General features: G+C 32.5%; 1 protein-coding gene across 1 annotated transcript in view; it reads left to right on the top strand.

Annotated features, from left to right (window-relative positions):
* Positions 1-18956, top strand: part of LOC144958476 (uncharacterized) — a 192836-nt gene that overhangs the window by 141505 nt on the left and 32375 nt on the right. The window contains 17 exon segments of the mRNA XM_078890453.1: positions 1812-1847; positions 2231-2307; positions 2878-2996; positions 3445-3599; positions 4124-4339; positions 4905-4931; positions 5605-5949; positions 7657-7743; positions 7937-8123; positions 11905-12071; positions 12382-12597; positions 13130-13207; positions 14126-14282; positions 14588-14751; positions 16931-17176; positions 17678-17794; positions 18917-18956. The exon segment at positions 18917-18956 is cut by the window's right edge and continues 174 nt beyond it. Coding sequence (XP_078746579.1) covers positions 1812-1847; positions 2231-2307; positions 2878-2996; positions 3445-3599; positions 4124-4339; positions 4905-4931; positions 5605-5949; positions 7657-7743; positions 7937-8123; positions 11905-12071; positions 12382-12597; positions 13130-13207; positions 14126-14282; positions 14588-14751; positions 16931-17176; positions 17678-17794; positions 18917-18956 — 2434 coding nt within the window.

Here is an 18956-nt window from a genome sequence, read left to right as displayed (position 1 = left end):
ATTTGTTGAATTTATTTTCTTTTGTTTTAACTATTTTCCAAGTTATATTAATTGACATATGACATTTGATATGATATGTGTTGCTAATGTTTACCCATATTCCTCAGATGACCCATTAAAACTTTAGTCTGCTAATTAATAACCAGTGATCAGCATGGGTAATGTATTCCTAATTAACAAAGTGTTGAGATAGTCATGACATATTAAGTTATAAGTTTTCTATTGTTGACTCATCGTGCAACATGCAATTCCATCTAAAGCAGTTGGCAAATTTGGCACCTTTGACAGTTAATCTGGACTTATTAATTATTAAAATGAAAATTTTGTGATGTTTTCTCCCTCTCTCTAAACGAGTATTTTAAGACTTCTTCATTTTTTATCATTATGTACCATCAGCGATGTGAGTGGAACCAAACTTTAATAACATCCAAAACTTCGAACAATTATCTTAACATATCCAAAGTGATATAAACAATTTACCTTTGATTGTAAACGAGTAACCTATTGCTTAATTGTTTGATTTTACTCCAACTCTATATCATGTTTTACTATTTTCACCAATTGATCAGTGCCAGCAATATGACTGGAGCATCTAAAGATGGCCAAGTCTCATTGCTATTACCACTTTTTTGGTTAAGATATTTAGGTCTGCAGTATGATCAGAAAATTTATGGAAGAAATGATAATTTGAATGAATTTCATTCAAACTGTTTGTAGGTTCAATACTTTTGTGATTTGAAAAAATGATGCTTTCTCATCACTGCCAAATGCATGTTTTACGATAAGTGTTTTTTTCCGTAATTTGTATTGTACCTCTTCATTTTTTTCCCTTACGTTGAAGGAGAACTCTTATTTCATTTACTTCTCCTCTTATTGATTATCTTCTAAACAAAAATCAGTGACATTGCAGCATTGATTCTGAAAAAAATGTTTGCTGTTTTTAACATTTTGATTTTCCATTTCAGTTCATCATTAGCATCTTTTCTGTGGATCTAGTTTTTGTTTTTATCCTTGTTTTCTCTTTGCATTTGTGAGGTTTTTTTTGGTTATTTTTTTTGTATTTGTTTTTTTGTTGTTTTATTTTTCAAAAATAATTTTGCTGGCTTTGGTAACTTTTTTATTTCCAGAAAAAGCCGTGAGTATTGTAGCCAGTAGTCCAGTGATATGCATGCCATTTTCCTTTTTTTCTATTGATTTGTAGTTTAATGACGAGCCAGATTTACTTCAATCTGTGTTTTTATTTTCTCAAGTGTTGATCTTATTTGCTATTAATTTTATATCTATGCTTGTCAAGTCCATAACTGATACTTAGCATTGCAGACAATGTTTTGGTTACTCGTGCGGAATGGTTATATTTTATATACCATTATGATGGAGAAAAATACCTAAAGCATTGCTTAACATCCAGAAAACCGTGAAAAAAGTCAAATTTTAAACACCTGAACATTTAAATTTTAAAATTGTGTTCAGTTATGGACAGCTATTTAACTAACTTATGTTCTCCATTTTTCCCTTTTGTAGTTTAGTGCAGTTTTTAACATGTGTTAGTAACAATAAAAATGGGACTGTCTTAAAAAAATGATGTACCTGATTTGATAATATATTTTGATGCACTGACTGAATGAATAAACATCAATGAGAGGAAGCAATTTATACGTTGTATTTGCCATGCATTCGTGTTTGTAAGAAATAACAATTAATTAATTTTATGTTTTTGGTTGTGTAAGAGCTTATTGTTGTATCTGTGTGTCTTAAATTTTACTTTTTATGTGTGATTTACTTGATGATATATTCACCTTCGTTCTCCCCAGAAATAACGACAACCACACTGCCACCCCCGTTGTCTGGTATGTTTCTAAGTTCTTAATGCTTTCATGTATTTCAAAGTGTTTTGAATGATTAAAAATACAGCACTTATCTTGGCATGTCAATGTTAAGACTTTTTTTTTTATTATTCATAATGAAAAAAAAACAACATTAATTGATTGATACACAACATTTTATTAAAACAATTGAATATCAGTAGTTTCACCTTGAAGAGAAGATTTTTACATATTTATTCAATGTTTTAAATGCTTTGTAAAAAAAGACATTGAGAAAAATATGAGCCAATTTCCTCAAAGTGTAACCTTGCTATTTATTTATAAATTGCTTAAATGATCACGTATGTCTTAGTTGTAAACAATAACAATTGGAGCTGTATTAATTAATTATTTCAATCTTTTGGTAGACTGTGTTCTGGGTAGAGCTGATTTGGTGATGATTGTCGACTCGTCAACGAGTGTGACTCAGAGGAATTTCCGCAAGGTTTGGCTTTTTAAAAAAATTGATTTTATATCACTGTTGTTTAAGTAGCATTGGGATCAGACTGAATTTGTAACATGAAAACAGATGTGGGTTTAAAGATTTTGAGTTGTGTATTTATAAATGTGATTTTCTATTATAATGTTTCCACTTTTATGTTCATACTCAATTTTCTCCAATGCCCACAAAGTGTGAAGATATATAGATTTATCACTTGTAGAATAATTCCTTTAATATTCACACCACACATGGGATCTGCATAATCTTAAACAAATCACACAGGTAGAGAACACCCAAAGTGGAGCATCAAGATTCATCACTAAATACTCATCAATAGCAAGAAGGGTATGTTACAAACGCCCTTAACGAAACTGTAAGCATGGAGAAATATTTTATAATTCGTGTGATTCAACTCTTGGTATGCCTTTCACATCTTAATCTATTAGATTGGATTTAAAATTTGATCGCCGATCTTTCGTTCTTTCTTTTTTTAAAATAAAGTATTACAGTATATTATAATGTTTATGGTAGTTTACGTTTTCATCTACAACCCTGATAAATTGTATCAAACAGATTCTCAACTTTGTGGAAGAATTCCTCAGCAAGGCAGACATAGACACAGGCAATGTCCGTGTTGGATTTATGACCTACAGTACCAAAGTTAACGTACAATTTAATCTTAACGATTACAGGTAAGAGTTGCCTTAAAAAGGAAGTAGAAAACAAAACAAAACAAAAAAAACGAAAAAAAAAAAAAAAAAACAGAAGCAAAACAATATTGTATATGTTCAGTCTTGTTTAAGTAAAAATAGAGAGTGATTGTTAATAAAGATGTGAACAGCACTACCTTATAGACGTAAGATACTTATTTTTTTTATTTAATTAATTTGTTTGTTTTTTTTTTTTGCAAAATATAAATATAAAGTGTAAGGGAATTTTAAAACTCCATATTGAAATATATAACAAGTCCAGAAAAGTTTAGGTTTGCATCATTCAATGGCATGTGTAAATGTACAAATAATCGTGATTTAATATCATATATTCATTTTAAATATTCCTACTTAAGTGCCGTGCAAAACATTGAATGAATACTATTTTTGTAATATTTATTGTTAACCAATTTTGCTCTGTTTTATTTAGTTCTAAGGCTGATATTTTGGCAGCTGTGAGGAAGACTGCCTTCACTCCTGGGCAAACAAATACAGCAGGCGCTCTAGATGTGGTGAGGAATAAAATGTTTGCACCTGATAAAGGAGACCGACCACTGGTTGAAAATGTGATCGTCATTCTGACAGGTAGAAATTCTGACTTTATTATAAATTGATATTTATTATTCTCACAAACTGTTTACAGCGAAACTGAATCTCTATTAAATTATTATTCCTCCTAATTTCGTCTGTTGATTAAAATAAACCCAAAATACAAACAAATCAAAACCATGTTAACAGAAAGACCATTGACAGCAATGTGTTTCAGACCTCTTTGAAGCTTAAGTCACAACAAGTCACTGCTCTATTCTTGAATACAATGGTTGGATCTGAGCAAAGTTACATCCGTGCTATTAAATAGTTAAGAGAAATTTTTAGTGATGCAGCCAGCTCAGTTTTAAAGAAAGAAATGCTTTATGTCACAACTCTTGCAGTAAATGGCATTGGCTGCTAGTCCAGTAAAAAAATACACAAAATGTTTTTGTTTGTATAACAGCCTTATTTCGGTAATTCAGCGCATATATCATATACTTTTGAAGATTATTGTCCTGTTTAATCTATTCTGTATTCAGTAATTTAACATAAAGAAATATTGCCGTCTCCTTATCCAGATGGAGTGTCAACTGTTGATGCAGGAAATACCGTGAGATTTGCTGAAAATGCACATGATGATGGAATCCTCATCTTCTCTATTGGAGTTGGTTTATCTGACACTAGAGAACTTGACAGAATTGCCTCTCGTCCAGCCTCTGTCAATAGCTTCAAGGTGGCCAATTTTGATGAACTGAGAACAGTGGATGATCGTATATTTGCTACAGCTTGTCCAAGTATGTGGAATATAGATTCAAATTTATTAATTGATCTTCAGATCCTGGACTCGGTGTTATCTCAGTTTCTGCAATAACTGTAAGGTTTGCTATCTACGCTTTAGTTAGGTACTAAGTCTATTGCTTATTACTTTATTCTAGGCTTAATTAGAGCCAGTTACTGTTAGATAAATAGAAGGATCAGAAGTGGGATTTGATACCAGTCCAATGCTTTGCTAGGGATATCAGGAGTCTGATTCGACTGCAAAGCTTGATGAAAATGACAAAAAATGCAATGATAATGATGAGCTGGTTACGTTCTCCGAAAGTTAGTATATTGTCTTATGATGATTAAAAATGCATCGGTTATGTAAATAGTTGTTTTTAGACCACTTTGCCAAAAGGAAAAAGTTACTAAGATGTGAAGGAGAGGTGAGGGCAAGTAAAAATGTGCACATATTTTATGAAATTTGTCTTAGCTGATATACTTTTTTTATTTCATTAACAATTACCTTATCTGTGTAATTTGGGATTATACTTTATGACATTTTTTTAATCAATCATTTTTATCATTATTTTTCTACAGAGATATTCACAATGCCTACACCCACAAGTGAGTACACAGTGCAAAATAATAATAAATTTATATCCTACCCTTTATATATCTTTCAGAATGTTTATTTTTAGTTGCTTTTCATGTTGTTATTCAAATAATACTTGTTGCATGAATCAAGTTGGATAAATGAAAAAAAAGTATATTCTCAAAAATTCTTATCTAAAAACACGCCAATTAAAATAGTGTCATAAAACAGTTCATTTGTCTTGCACACAAAGATTACAACTACTGAATCTTCCATCACTGAAGTACAGAAGAAACAACTATGTGAGCTTGCACATTCAGCTGATAATGTAGATTATTTGAATATCCCCCACTCATATTCTCATGTAATATATATCTTTTGATCAAAGTACAAGACAAGTATTGAAGGGACTTTGCTTTGTAGAATGATTCGAATTTTCAGTATCCATATATCGGTACGTTTATAAGTTAAAAGAAAGTACACAGTTAACATTCTTACATTTCATATGAAGATTATGAAATCACTTCTACTAACTGGTCCTTAGTACAAACGATATAAACATTTTGAAATACCGCTGTTTCATGAAATTAATAATAAGTGAAAATATTTCATTATGTCATAATTGTAGTGATTTAGATGCCTTAAAAAAAAAGAATAAATTGTTTATTGTGTGAACATTGTCTAACATAAAAACAACTACACCAGAAACCACAGCAAAACCTAAACCCGATCCAAAACCAAAGCCTACACCAGAGAAGCCAGAGCCAGAGACAACAACTAAATCTAAACCAGATCCAAAACCAAAACCTGAACCAAAACCAGGTCCAGAGAAACCAGAGCCTAAACCAGAGCCACAGCCTAAACCTGACCCAGAACCCAAACCAGACCTAAAACCTAAACCTGAACCAGATCCAGAGCCTAAACCAGAGCCAGAGCCTAAACCAGAGCCAGAACCCAAACCAGAACCCAAGCCAAAGCCAGAACCTAAGCCTGAACCAGAGCCAAAACCCAAACCTGAGCCAGAGATAAAAACTCCACCTCCCACGAAGGGTGAGATTGTGAATGGCCACAGGAAAATTTTGAAAACACACAAAAGTGCACTGGATTGCCAAAGTGCTTTGAAAAATAAACACGCGACACCATTATTGCTTTAAAGCTTTGGAATGCATTAACTTTGATTGGTAGTATGTAAAAAAGTTGTAGACATTTTACAAGTTTATTATGATGCGCCACTAATCCTCTTTGGAAATTATTGCTGGCTTATGATTTTGTTTTAGCTTTCTTAGATTTATTTTGAAAGACATGTTTTTTTTTTTTTTTTTTTTTTTTACGATGTGAGTGTTTTGAAATGCACCTCTATCCAATCATCACTTTTTATTGCTTCTTAGTAATAGTTTTTTAATATTTTGAAAATTATCAAAAATTGCAAGTTGCTTTAAATCAAAGTTTGGTATTAGAGCTAATGAGGGCACACAGCTTCAAGCATAATCTATGCGTACAGTATGTGCGTATAGGTACACCTAGTTTTCAGCCTGAGATGGAAATAGTCATTTGGAGCAAAAGGAATAGCCAGAAACTAGATGTTATATTAAATTTTGATTTAAATGATTTTACATCGCAATAACCAATTCAGCTAAATTTGAGAATAAATTAACGTCATTTTGATATTCAAGATCATTATTCTTGTCAGTCCATGACTGTTTCCATCCCTAAGATTTATCTGTTGGTCAAGTGTTGCTGCTTCCAGCTTTTAGATGATTTATTATATTGAAAATCCAGTGAAATTTGATATTGACTTCAGATAGAAATAGATTTTTTTTTATTTTAGTTTACTATTTTCATATAACCTACACCCTTCCTCCCTCTCTCTCTCTCTCTCTCTCTCTCTCTCTCTCTCTCTCTCTCTCTCTCTCTCTCTCTCTCTCTCTCATTCACTTACTCACACACATACACACACAAACACACCCACACTCACACTCTCTCTCTCTCATTCTCTCTCTATCTCTTGCTCTCTCTCTCTCTCTCTCTCTCTCTCTCTCTCTCTCTCTCTCTCTCTCTTATCTCTCACTCTTTCTCTCTTTCTCTTTCTCATTTAAACAAGATAAGCTCTTTACGATGGCATGATTTGCAAAATCATCAACAATTTTTAATTGCATTTTCGAGAATTGTATGTTTGATAACAGTGCTTATAAATTTCTAAAAGGATCATCTGGCAATTCGTGGCAAATAGGATTAATAAACCAGCCCTTTAAGTACTATTGATATGATCAGTCCATTCCAGTAAGCAGCCCAATGCTATCACTTTCTTGAAGAATTATTAAATTACATATTAAGGCTCTGAAAATGTGTATGTGAGTGTTTGTTAAACAGGGATCGCATTGTTTTGACAACCAAAAAAAGAAGATTTATTTCAGTCAACTTTTTGAGAGTACTTTTCAAACAGCATAACAAGTGGAATAATATCTGAGAATTGTAAAACGCAATCTGTATTCCTTTTGTTCCTTTTCATACTGTATAACATCAATGTTGAAATCCTTGCTACATTTGAAACATATCTCATTGTTTTTCATGCGATTTGTCATTGCAGTGAGTCTCTCTCTCTCTCTCTCTCTCTCTCTCTCTCTCTCTCTCTCTCTCTCTCTCTCTCTCTCTCTCTCTCTCTCTCTCTCTCTCTCTCTCTCTCTCTCTCTAAATAAAATTAATCTTTTGTTTTGATAATTTATTGAAATTGAAATTAATGCCAACAATTTTCCACAGCCACAACAACGACGACGACAACCACTACTACAACTACAACTACAACCACCAGACCAACCACCACAACCACCCCAAGGAGGATACCAGGTAATCCTTGAAAACTACATGAAATTTCAAAGCTACTTCTTGTATGCAAGATGATATCCTCAACCCAGTTATCTCGAATTTTCCTTCATAAATGAAAAGCTAAATATAAAATAACATTTAATGATAATTCTATATCCCTGCGGAACTCCCAGAAAGAAAGAGAAATTAATAAAATATCCCTTCTGTATTTCAGTGTATAGTCCAACAGGCACTGATATCATTATGATGTTGGACAGCACTGTTGATGAAAAAGTCTTTGGGTGGATGAAGAAATTTGTGTCTGATTTCACTAATCAACTTGACATTGACTCTGGAAAATGGAGGGTTGGTGCCATGACTTTTGATGGTAGTTCCCCAAGAAGCGCCTTCTATCTTGCAGAGTAAGTTGCTATACTTTCTAATTCATTTCTATTGCAATCAATTGTTATACAGAACTAATTCTAATAACAGTGCATATTATGTTCCATTTAGCAGGCATGCATTTCAATTTGTCAAAAGTAGAGATATCAGTTGATCGCCTCCAAATAAAATTGACTCTGCTCATTTTTAAAAATTATATTCCATTTATGAAACAACTTACCTTTTGGTATTAAGCTTCTGAGCAATATGGGACCCTACCTACAATTGGGAGAGTATCATTTTAAACGTTTTTTGCTTTGGATATGAACATTGATAATAATGCTCAGTCTGACTGAGTCGGTTTGTATTTGAAAAGTAGTAGTAGAAGTAGAGGAAGGGGAAGGAGGAATATACAGTTAAAGATCTTTCCCAATTTCACTTTATAGCTGTCCATTAAGTGACATTCCACTTACCAGTTTCAAATCTTTGTGGTAAGAATTTATCATCAATAGGTGATTTATATTTAGATATATGCTATCAAATGAGTGCTCTAAAATTCTTTTTTAGAGATGAGTGCTGATTTAATTAAATTATAACTTTATTTTAAAATAAGAAAATGTCAAAACTAAAATGAAAGGCTTTGACAATAAACTATTCAGTAACACGTAAAGACAATACAATACACACAAACAAATCTTGTCTTGTTGCCTTTGACTTTTCATGAAGAAGATGTGCAATGTGGATACTTCTTCACTTTGTACCAAACACAGCCCAACTGTTAAGAAATTTCAATCAACTCCAAATGAAAATCAGAAACTTAATTCTTGAAAACAAATACAATTGTGTCTACTCAGACCTAAGTTTGCCTACACAGGCTGCCATTCTTGTTTCTCTCTCTCACTCACTCCCATAAAAGGTAATAGGGGTCAAAAGGAATGTGGGGCTCTGTTAGGTATAATTGAATCTAACTTACTGAGAACAACTGTGCTTCTCAAATATATTTTACGCACACAACTTTGAACTATCCTTTTATATCTGGATATATTTGACCAGACAAGTTCTTAACAGGCACCTTATATTATCACAGTCTTTTATAGAGATGTGATATTACGACATATCTCGCTTTTTAATTCATCACCGAACCGGCCAACATTTAATATTTTTTATAAACACAGTTTTGACCTTTTCTGTGTTATATTTAGTTTGTGACTGATCCAACCTTCTCCGTGTTATACTTTATTGGGACATATGCATAGTAACAGATCTGCCTTCACCGTTCTATGATATTTATTGATCTCTTTTAGATCGGACTGATATTGCATAAATTTGCCTTCTCTATGCAATGATTTTGGTCACCCGTTTACGGACTTACAGTTTAGTACCTTGCACTATGCCTTGCTATTTTCCGGCCCTAAACGTTTTTCACACAATCAACCCTTAATTGTGGAGGAATAGCAAGTGAAGTGATTATTTGCGGCCTGCCATGAGTTTATATAACCATGGTGAGTAGTATTCATAGGACGACTGAGAGGCATTGTCAACACAAGATAACAACTCATGATCACCTTAAGCTAATTTCCCATTGAGACTTAAGCTCATTCGACAGTGATGTGACATCCCCCACCCACGTTAAAATTTTTTGTTTTTGTTGTTTTTGTGATATATTACATGGAAATAAATTTTACAAACGGATAAGGAGTATGGGCATTACGAGGATTCTTCATGAAATTTCCTTATGAAATGAATACGATAGGCGAGATACTTATCTCTTAATTTAAGCTGATCATTATACCCTTATATATATATATATATTAATTAAGTTATTTTTCACTTAAATATTTAATAATACTCCAGTGAAACAAAAAATTGAAACAAATGTAAATATAATGCATTCATTATGATATATGCAATTATTGGAACATTTAAAAAAAGTAAATCCTTAAGTATGAAGAACATAATTGATATATTTCATATGAATATAAGTATGTAACAATTAGGATAATGATATTATTTGACTGAAAGACATGAAATATCATTAAAATACAGACGCAAATCACTCGATCATACAATCAATGAAGGTAGGAAACAGGACTAAAGTTTGAAATAGTCAATATCACTCTGACCAATGCCAATCCACCTCCACGCAACTGCAACACATATCAATCTGGTGAATGCAAAAGTGAGCTTTCAGGAGTTAATGGGGAGAAAAAAATAAAGATAAAAGCAGCCACAGTTGTTTGATTGGATGAACTTTATGTACACACAACAAAATTGCACATTACACCAATCGCGACAGTAAATCTGCATTGATGTTTTCGCAACCAGGATTATGTGATATTGAAAATGAGTAATTTTGCAAAAATAAACTCCACCTTAAAACTCTACTATTGTTCATTAATTAATTGTTCATTGTGTTTAATGTATGTGAGTGGTTTGTGGTCTGTTTCAAGAACAAATGTTTTTAGTAAGAGATATCTGCTGAATGATTTCAGACTGAAAATAATTCCCAAGCATTCGCGTTCTATCACTGAATATCGTGTTTCACTGTCAAGAAGCTTTCTGCTTGTGGACTGGCATGACATTAGTGGACAGTCATGTTCTTGTAATAAAATACCGGCAATTCTGTTGCAAGATGCATCTGTTCTAACAAAGAACTGTTTACTTAAATCTGATAACTTTAATATTAGTTCAGAACATAGACCTGATTTAAGTTTGTTGAAGCTTTCTTCACATTCATTTGTCCAGTTAACTTTGTTTGGCACTGATTTCTTTGTGAGATTTGTTAAAGGCGTTGCAATATCTGAAAAGTTTGGCACATATTTCCGATAAAAGTTTAGGAGACCTAACACTTTTCTAACGTCCTTTTTAGTTTTTGGGGTTTGCAACTGTTTGATTTTTTATTGTTTATCTGTATCAAGTTTTTGGATCCTAAAGCCAACTGTGTGACCTAAAAAATCAATCTCTGATTGTAAGCAATGCTTGTTTTGAGGGTTTAACAGTGATATTGTGTTGTTTTGGAGTATAAAACCTATCTGAGTGTTGCCATAAGTTCACTCCACATTTCGGGGTATATACACGTGTCGTCAAATTATGACAATGGAAAATCTTAGTTTCTATCATCATTTGTAGTTCTTTTACTGCTGCTTCTTTTGAATGAAAGGGGATGGGGTAGTTTTTACTCTTAACTGGTATTGTTGAATTTAGCCTAATGTCGTATTCGACAATTGAAATATGGCCTGGTATATGTGTTAGTACAGATTGGTATTTTGCGATAAGTGACTTTATGTCGTTCTGTGACGCATCTTACTCAGCGTTATTTTTTACATCATTTATTTATTAATTTTCCCTGTATAATGGGATAGGGGGATGATGAAGTTCGCCTTCATCTTCTTCCGATTCAATGTTTAGACAGATGCTCGCGTTTTTGCTTTGAAATTATTGAAAACTGATGTGGGATTGCATTCAACATATTGTTTGAGCATGTTGATGTGTAACGTTTTTGTTTTATCGCCCATTTTAATCTCTACTTCTGATCTAACTGCGGTTACCTTGTATGGCCCTTTCCAAGTTAACAGAAGTATCTTAGTGTCATTGGGCAAGAGCACTAGTACCTGAATACCTATGCTGAATTTTCTAGCTTTGCTTTTTCTATTTGTGTATTGTTTGTATGTTTCTGTTTTTTCACAAACAGACTTTTGTGCTAGTTTGCATGTGCCCGATACACTAAGAAACTTCTGTTAACTTGGAAAGGCCCATACAAGGTAACAAGCAATTTCTACAATGTATGTTATACCCACAATCTTAAAATTCCATTTCTTGCAGTCACAATTTCAAGGATGAAGTTCTTGCAGGAATTGATCAAATGAGAAACCGACGAAGCACCCGTTTACCTAGAGTTGGAAATGCCTTTGACTATGTTAGGCGAACCATGTTTACTGATCGTAATGGTGACAGACCTTTGGCAAGAAATTACATTATCATGTTGACCGGTAAGATTGCAGTGCATTTCATTTAATCAAGAAATGTATGACTCTGTTATTATTATGAATGTTAACAATTTAATAGTTCAGTGACTTAATAATAATAATAAATAATAATAATAATAATAATAATAATAATAATAATAATAATAATAATAATAATAATAATAATAGGTGAAGAAACCTAGCCTCTCACTTTGTAGCGCTGCACTGCACCTGATGCCTGGGGCATTTTGGTCTTTTCTCGAGAAAATTCCTTATGAAGAATTTGATATGATTTTTTATCACAAATGACTTTATTTCACTGTATTCCTCACAGGCAATGAGAAGAGTTTGGACTCTAGAAATTCTTATGCTGCTGCTACACGCCTAAAGGATTTGGGTACTGGCATCTACACCATTGGTCTAAATTTCAGAAACAGTGAAGAATTAGATGAAATTAGCTCCAAACCTCTTTCAGAACACGAGATGCTTGTGTACTCTGAAAACGAACTTGGTGAAGTCCCAGGCATATTTTTATACAGCATGAAAAATGGCAAGTATCTTTTAATTAATTGCATGAAGGTTGGAATTTATAGTGCTTAAAGATATGTAAATTAATCTAGAAAAATGAAACAATACACGTTTATTTATAGACATTTGCTGTCTATGAAATATAGAAATATGAGCTTAGCAGGATGTAGGGTGATGATGTATCGTGAGCTTGTTTAATTTTAAAAAACATTACAATAAGATTGATTTAGTAGAGCTACTTGGAATAAGATTGATTTGGTAGAGCTACAGGGATTGGCAGAAAGGAAAGCTCATCTTATTGTATTTTTAATAATATAAAAGTTCCGATTTAAAAGATTTTTTAATACTTTTCTTTTATCCCCTGAAAATGTCTGAAGATAAACTCTATTGAAAGAAAGAACAGGATTGTAAGGACAAAGAATGATTCCGATTTTCGTAGAGCCCAGATAATTTATCATTGGGTTTACATCCACTTTTACATTGTAGTGACAAGAGTATTTATGCACACATATATAAGTAAGGCAACATGTCCTTTGTTCTATCTCAAACTTTAGAACCCCCTCCCACAACAAAAATAACAACGAGAGCTACAACTACCACCACCACCCCAAGACCCACTGTCCGTTATCAAGGTTTGTATTTTCATCAACTATAAATATAACCTCTTGTCTCAAATTGCTCTGATGTCTAGGTGAATCAGATGATGAACATCGAATTATAGTCAAGAGTATGAAATTGATTTCTTTATATATATATATATATATATATATATATATATATATATATATATATATATATATATATATATATATATATATATATATATATATATATATATATATATATATATATATATGCGTGTGTGTGTGAGTTTGTGTGTGTGTATGTGTGTGAGCCAATTTAAAAGATTTTTTAATACTTTTCTTTTATCTCCTGAAAATGTCTGAATATAAACTCTAATGAAAGAGAGAACAGGATTGTAAGGATAAAGAATGAATCAGATTTTTGTAGTCCAGATAATTGGGTTTACATCCACTCTTTACAGTGTAGTGTTATGTTAAAATAACATTTTTTCTTTACTCAACCTAAAAAAAAGAAGAAAACAGGGCCAGACGGATGCAGTCTGTCACAAATTTAGTGATCCATCACTTCAAAAGAATAGACCTGATGCCAAAAACAGGGTTTGAAGTTAAAATGGCTCGATAATTAAAATTTCAGCAATTTTTCTCCCCAATGAAACATTTAAACTTAATTTAAGTCTCATTTTATCTACTATAATATCAAACTTAAGGACCAGGTTCTTCCCGACGTATCATTTTGAGATGACTGGTCACATAACAGGTTTATATACAATTATGAAGTAAAGATTCAAACTGACAGAAAATGGAGATTTAGTTTCAAGGGCTACTCCTGAATTTTTTTTTGCTGCACAAATTATCTTTTGGTAAATCGAATTGTATGAAAATAAAAAATTAGTGGGAAAGATTATCATTTGCATTACATTTAATCTTTAAAAAATCTTGATTCAATACATTTTTATTTTGATAAAGGTACTTGTAAATCCAAGGGTGATGTGATCTTCCTCTTGGATACCTCTGGCAGTGTTGGATCCATCAGTTTTTCACTGATGAGAGATTTTGTCAAGGCTATCGTTCGGGATCTTGAAATTGACAATGGGTTCTTCAGGATTGGATTGATGACTTTCAGGTTGGACCCCTCAGTTAAAAATTAAAGATAATTTTTGTCAACCTTATAATTTAACCTTATATCTTGTCATTTTTATTTTAAAATACTATAAACTCTGTTTATCTCAAGTATTTATATCTCTTGAATGTCATTTATCAAACTTCTCTAGATAGATCAATTAATTTCATTTGATTGTTTTGGACAAAAGATTAATAATCACATGTACAGAATTACTGCATTTATTTCAATCGACATTCATCCAAATGATAAAATAACATTTATAAAATGAGTGTTGCCATTGGAAATGTTTATTTTTGATTTTCCAGTGATTCTTCGAGGATTGAGTTTATGCTGAATGCCTACAATACTTTGGAAGAAATCAACAATGCTCTGGATCGTATGGAATATGTGTATGGATCAACCAATACCGCTGATGCTTTGAGAAGAATTCGAACTGAGATGTTTTCTACAATGAATGGAGACAGACTTGGTCAGTCCTCTCTCTAATAAATACTAGAAATAACATTAGCCATGGTCTCACGGGACTGATTGATAATAATTTAGCAGGCATTTTTCGTATCATTTGTATGGGTTGTAGACACAAAATTACACTTCGGAAAAGATCCAAATGATCAATATTACGTATTTAAAAAAAAAATTATAGTTGACCTGAGACATACAGCTCTAAAACTATACATGTTAGAACTCTTCTGATGTCTTCATCATATTTTCTGATAATTTTGCCATAAAATTGCCAAGTTTCAATATCTAATTCCACGTATTAAGCGAGATACAGCCACAAACCAGAATAAAACGCAGAAAAAGCGTCCCATATTTTCCGTATTTTTTCTCTCTTTGTGAGTCATCCAAATATATGACACCTTTGAAACTGCATAACTTTGTTATATATTAATGGATTTTCAAAATACAAAAAGATTTTTACTCAGTGGAGATAGGGCTTTGATTTAAGAGTAGTATTTCCTACAAAAATAGAAAACAAAAATTTTCATAGTCATTGCTAGGGTATGGCTTTAATATACGCTTTAACAAAATAATATTAATGCATATGACGCTTGCAAGGTTACTGTCAGACATCCCTGTAATGCATTGCTGTCAATTCCCTTTACAAATTTATTTCATGTTTTTGGATCATCATGACTTCTCAACAATAAATTACACTATTTATTTGTAACCAAAAAGATGCAGGTTTCAGTTCCACCATGCCATCTTTTTCCTTGCACATGATTGTCAAATCGTTTTGTCTGGGTGGGGTTCCTGACCTCCCATAGTGGGCAGGGAGGTACTTATTGTGTCTTCTATCCTCCTATATCACTTTTCCAACATGCTTTCTGTCATTGTCTGAAATGAGATTACTTAGTTTTGTCCTGACCTCGTCTGGGAAGGAAACAGTCAAATGTATAGTTATAGTTTTAGGAGATATTTTTTTCCTTGTAAATCATCTCTCTGTTATGTATTGTTTTTTAACATTTGTCTTGTAAATATTTGAGTGTATTCCTCTTAGTGGGATCTTGTGGCAGTGTCTGGGTGAGACTTTTAGGTGATCACAAACTAAGTACTTTGATCTTGTGCTCTTGAAATCTAGCTCTGTTCCCTATTTGAACCAATTCTCTTGGGTTCAGTACATCTATAACTTTTTTACTATCTCATTTTCTTCCTTTTTACTGGTGCTGATATGACCTTAATGTGTTGCAAGCACCGTAAAACCCTTAAAAAGCAAACAAAAACAAATCCTTTTGTGATCAATTAGAACATTGGTAATTATTGTTGACATTGAGAGAAAATATCAAAACATACGCTTTGATATCGAACAATATCCACTAAATGTGGTCCTAAGCCAAAAGCAACTATTAACATGTAGGATATGACTTGACACCTATAAGAAGCTATTGCATTTTTTTTAAAAGACAGAGACTCGACTTTTACTGGCCAGGTACTCTTTTCAAATCTGAGGGTGGTGAGACCATTTGAGTAAAGAACTTTCCAAGTGCTTAACTTTGTGCCACTCACAGTGGGACTTTAACCCGGGGCTAACAAGTCACTAGCCAAGTGTACCACAAAGATATATATGTTCTTTTTGATTGATTTTCTATACCTCTACAATATAATACCACTCAGAATGGATTCTGTTTAATTGGATTATCTTTTTTATGTATATTGCTATGAAAATATCACATCTTTTAGAAATTGGAGCCCAGGAATTACTCATCTCATACAAATAAATGAACCATAATCGATCCAAGGTGTAGTCAGGAATTTTTTCAGACTCCCTTTAATGGCCTTATTGGATAGCTTGGTCTATAACACCTAATAGAAATTACTTTGCGATATACTAGCTCTCTATCCAAAGGATATCAAGAAATTGCTGTACAATCTGGGATAAACTCCAGCTCATTGGACTTTTTGGCTCGGTTCTGAATGACTACAATGCACAACAATCTTTCTTGTGCAATTGTAGACATGAATGAACAAGACATTTTTCACATCATTTAATCTCATATGTTTCTGTGTTGGATACTTCAGTTTCTAGTTAATTTTTTTTTTTATATCTCAATTATGAATTTTGTTATATCTGATTTTTATGTTTGCCTTTTTATTTGTTGTTGTTTTTTTTATTTGACCAAAATATGTAAATGTTCCCCTCCTTCCAGATGTTTCAAACATGTTGATTATTGTCAGTGACGGCCAATCTAACATCAACCATATTGAGACGTTACCTGAAGCTCGAAGACTAAAGGGAACAGGCACCACCATCATGACCATTGGCGTTGGAGTGTCTGAAGATTCTGAATTAAGAGGAATGACTTCTCCTCCAGAAAATGAGAATTATATTCAAGTTGTGGACTTTGAAGATTTGCACACTGTCACTCAATCTATTGTTGCTCCACTGTGCACGGGTGTGTACATTTGAAATTATGACAGCTTTGTACCTGCATTGAAATATTGCATTACTTTATTACAATTATATATAGGATTAATGTCCATAAGATTTGAAAATTCTTACTTCATTGTCATCAAATTAAAAAAAAATATTCATTAATAAATAATTAAATAGCCAATTTTACCAGTCATGCAAGATATTTCCAGCTCTCTGCTCTCTATCATTGTTTAGGCGTCCGATTTTGTGATTGGCTTTCATTAGATTTTCTCAACGAGACTATGAACTTTTAAGGTTACCTACAGCTTAGTCTGTTTGGTGCGATTGTTGTGGTGACTAGAACTATTGAATTTTTTACTTAAACATATAGCTTTGATAGTGATAGCGATAGCTATGTAGTTTGCTCGGAATCACTGAAGGGGCATGGTTATGTTCCCATCCACTACAAATTCATTGATGGTCTAATTTTGTATTTTGTACCCGCCCCCCCCCCCCCCCTTTTTTTTTTTTTTCTTGAAAGATCAAAACATATGTGGTGACAGAAATCCATGCCGTAATGAAGGTGTGTGTATAGATGGACTGCGATCCTATTTGTGTGTCTGCCAGCCTGGTTACTATGGAAATGATTGTGAGAAAAGTGAGTGGACTATCCCATTGGGGCCATTTAATTCATATCAACTAAAGTTTGTGATGTACAAAATAAATCTGAATAAGAAAAAAAAATGTATATTTTGTCGTAACAAATGTGACGATTTTGCTGTAGGTGGTAAGGAGAGGGTTAAACTTGATTAGCTGCCTTGTATTTGCCGATCCAACAATTGTCATGACTCCATGACCAACTGAAAATATCTTTTTTACCAGTATGGGATCAATATTTATTTTAGACATATAAAACAATGACTTTAGTTTGAGAAGGCATTTTCAAACCAACAGTAACAGATTGATACCATTTGATTTATATGTTATTATACTTTTCTCACATTTATATGCTTATTATAATTGTTTGAGCACTGGAAATCATTGAATATTGTGGATTATAAGGATTTATCATCATCATCATCACTTATGTGTTGACATATTTGAATGTATTTGAATAAAAAAAAGTAAACCAATAATACCATTAGATGTTGCACTTACCTGTATATTTTGATGTTTATTGGGATTGTCATTATTTTAGTAATGATGGTGATTTGATATAGTAATAATGATAATAATAATAATAATAATAATAATAATAATAATAATAATAATAATAATAATAATAATAATAGTAAGAAGAAGAAGAAGAAGAAGAAGAAGAAGAAGAAATCTAAATTGTCAATAAATGTGGGAAATTTGTCATTTAGTTACACCTGTTATAACCTTATACGATAACTATAATATTCAACAACATTTTTACTTCTTCCTACTCTTTCTATCTCTCTATCTCTCCTCCTCTCTTTCTCATATGATCATATGATTACGAATATGATGATGATGATGATGATAATGGTGATGATGGTGAGAAGGAGGAGGATAAATGAAATGCTTATAAAATAAACACCAAACAAGATACATATCACGTGACTGCCATTTATTTCTTTTATGTCATCCTTTTATTGTTCCTTTTATATTACTCTGCTTCATAAACCAAAGCACAGCTTGGTGAATCTATCCAGCCTTTTGTTGTGATTTCAATCATAAAACAATTTAGAATCAATGCATCCAAAAAAAAACCTAACTTCTCTCTTGATCAATATAACTGTCTTATTGCTTTCAGTGTGTGGGCCAGCAGCAGATGTTGTTCTTATTTTGGACTC

This window comes from Berghia stephanieae, chromosome 13 (assembly GCF_034508935.2).
Source record: "Berghia stephanieae isolate SIO BIC M18660-M18661 chromosome 13, UCSD_Bste_1.3, whole genome shotgun sequence".
Taxonomy (NCBI): domain Eukaryota; kingdom Metazoa; phylum Mollusca; class Gastropoda; order Nudibranchia; family Aeolidiidae; genus Berghia; species Berghia stephanieae.
This window is presented reverse-complemented; position numbering and strand designations above follow the sequence as displayed.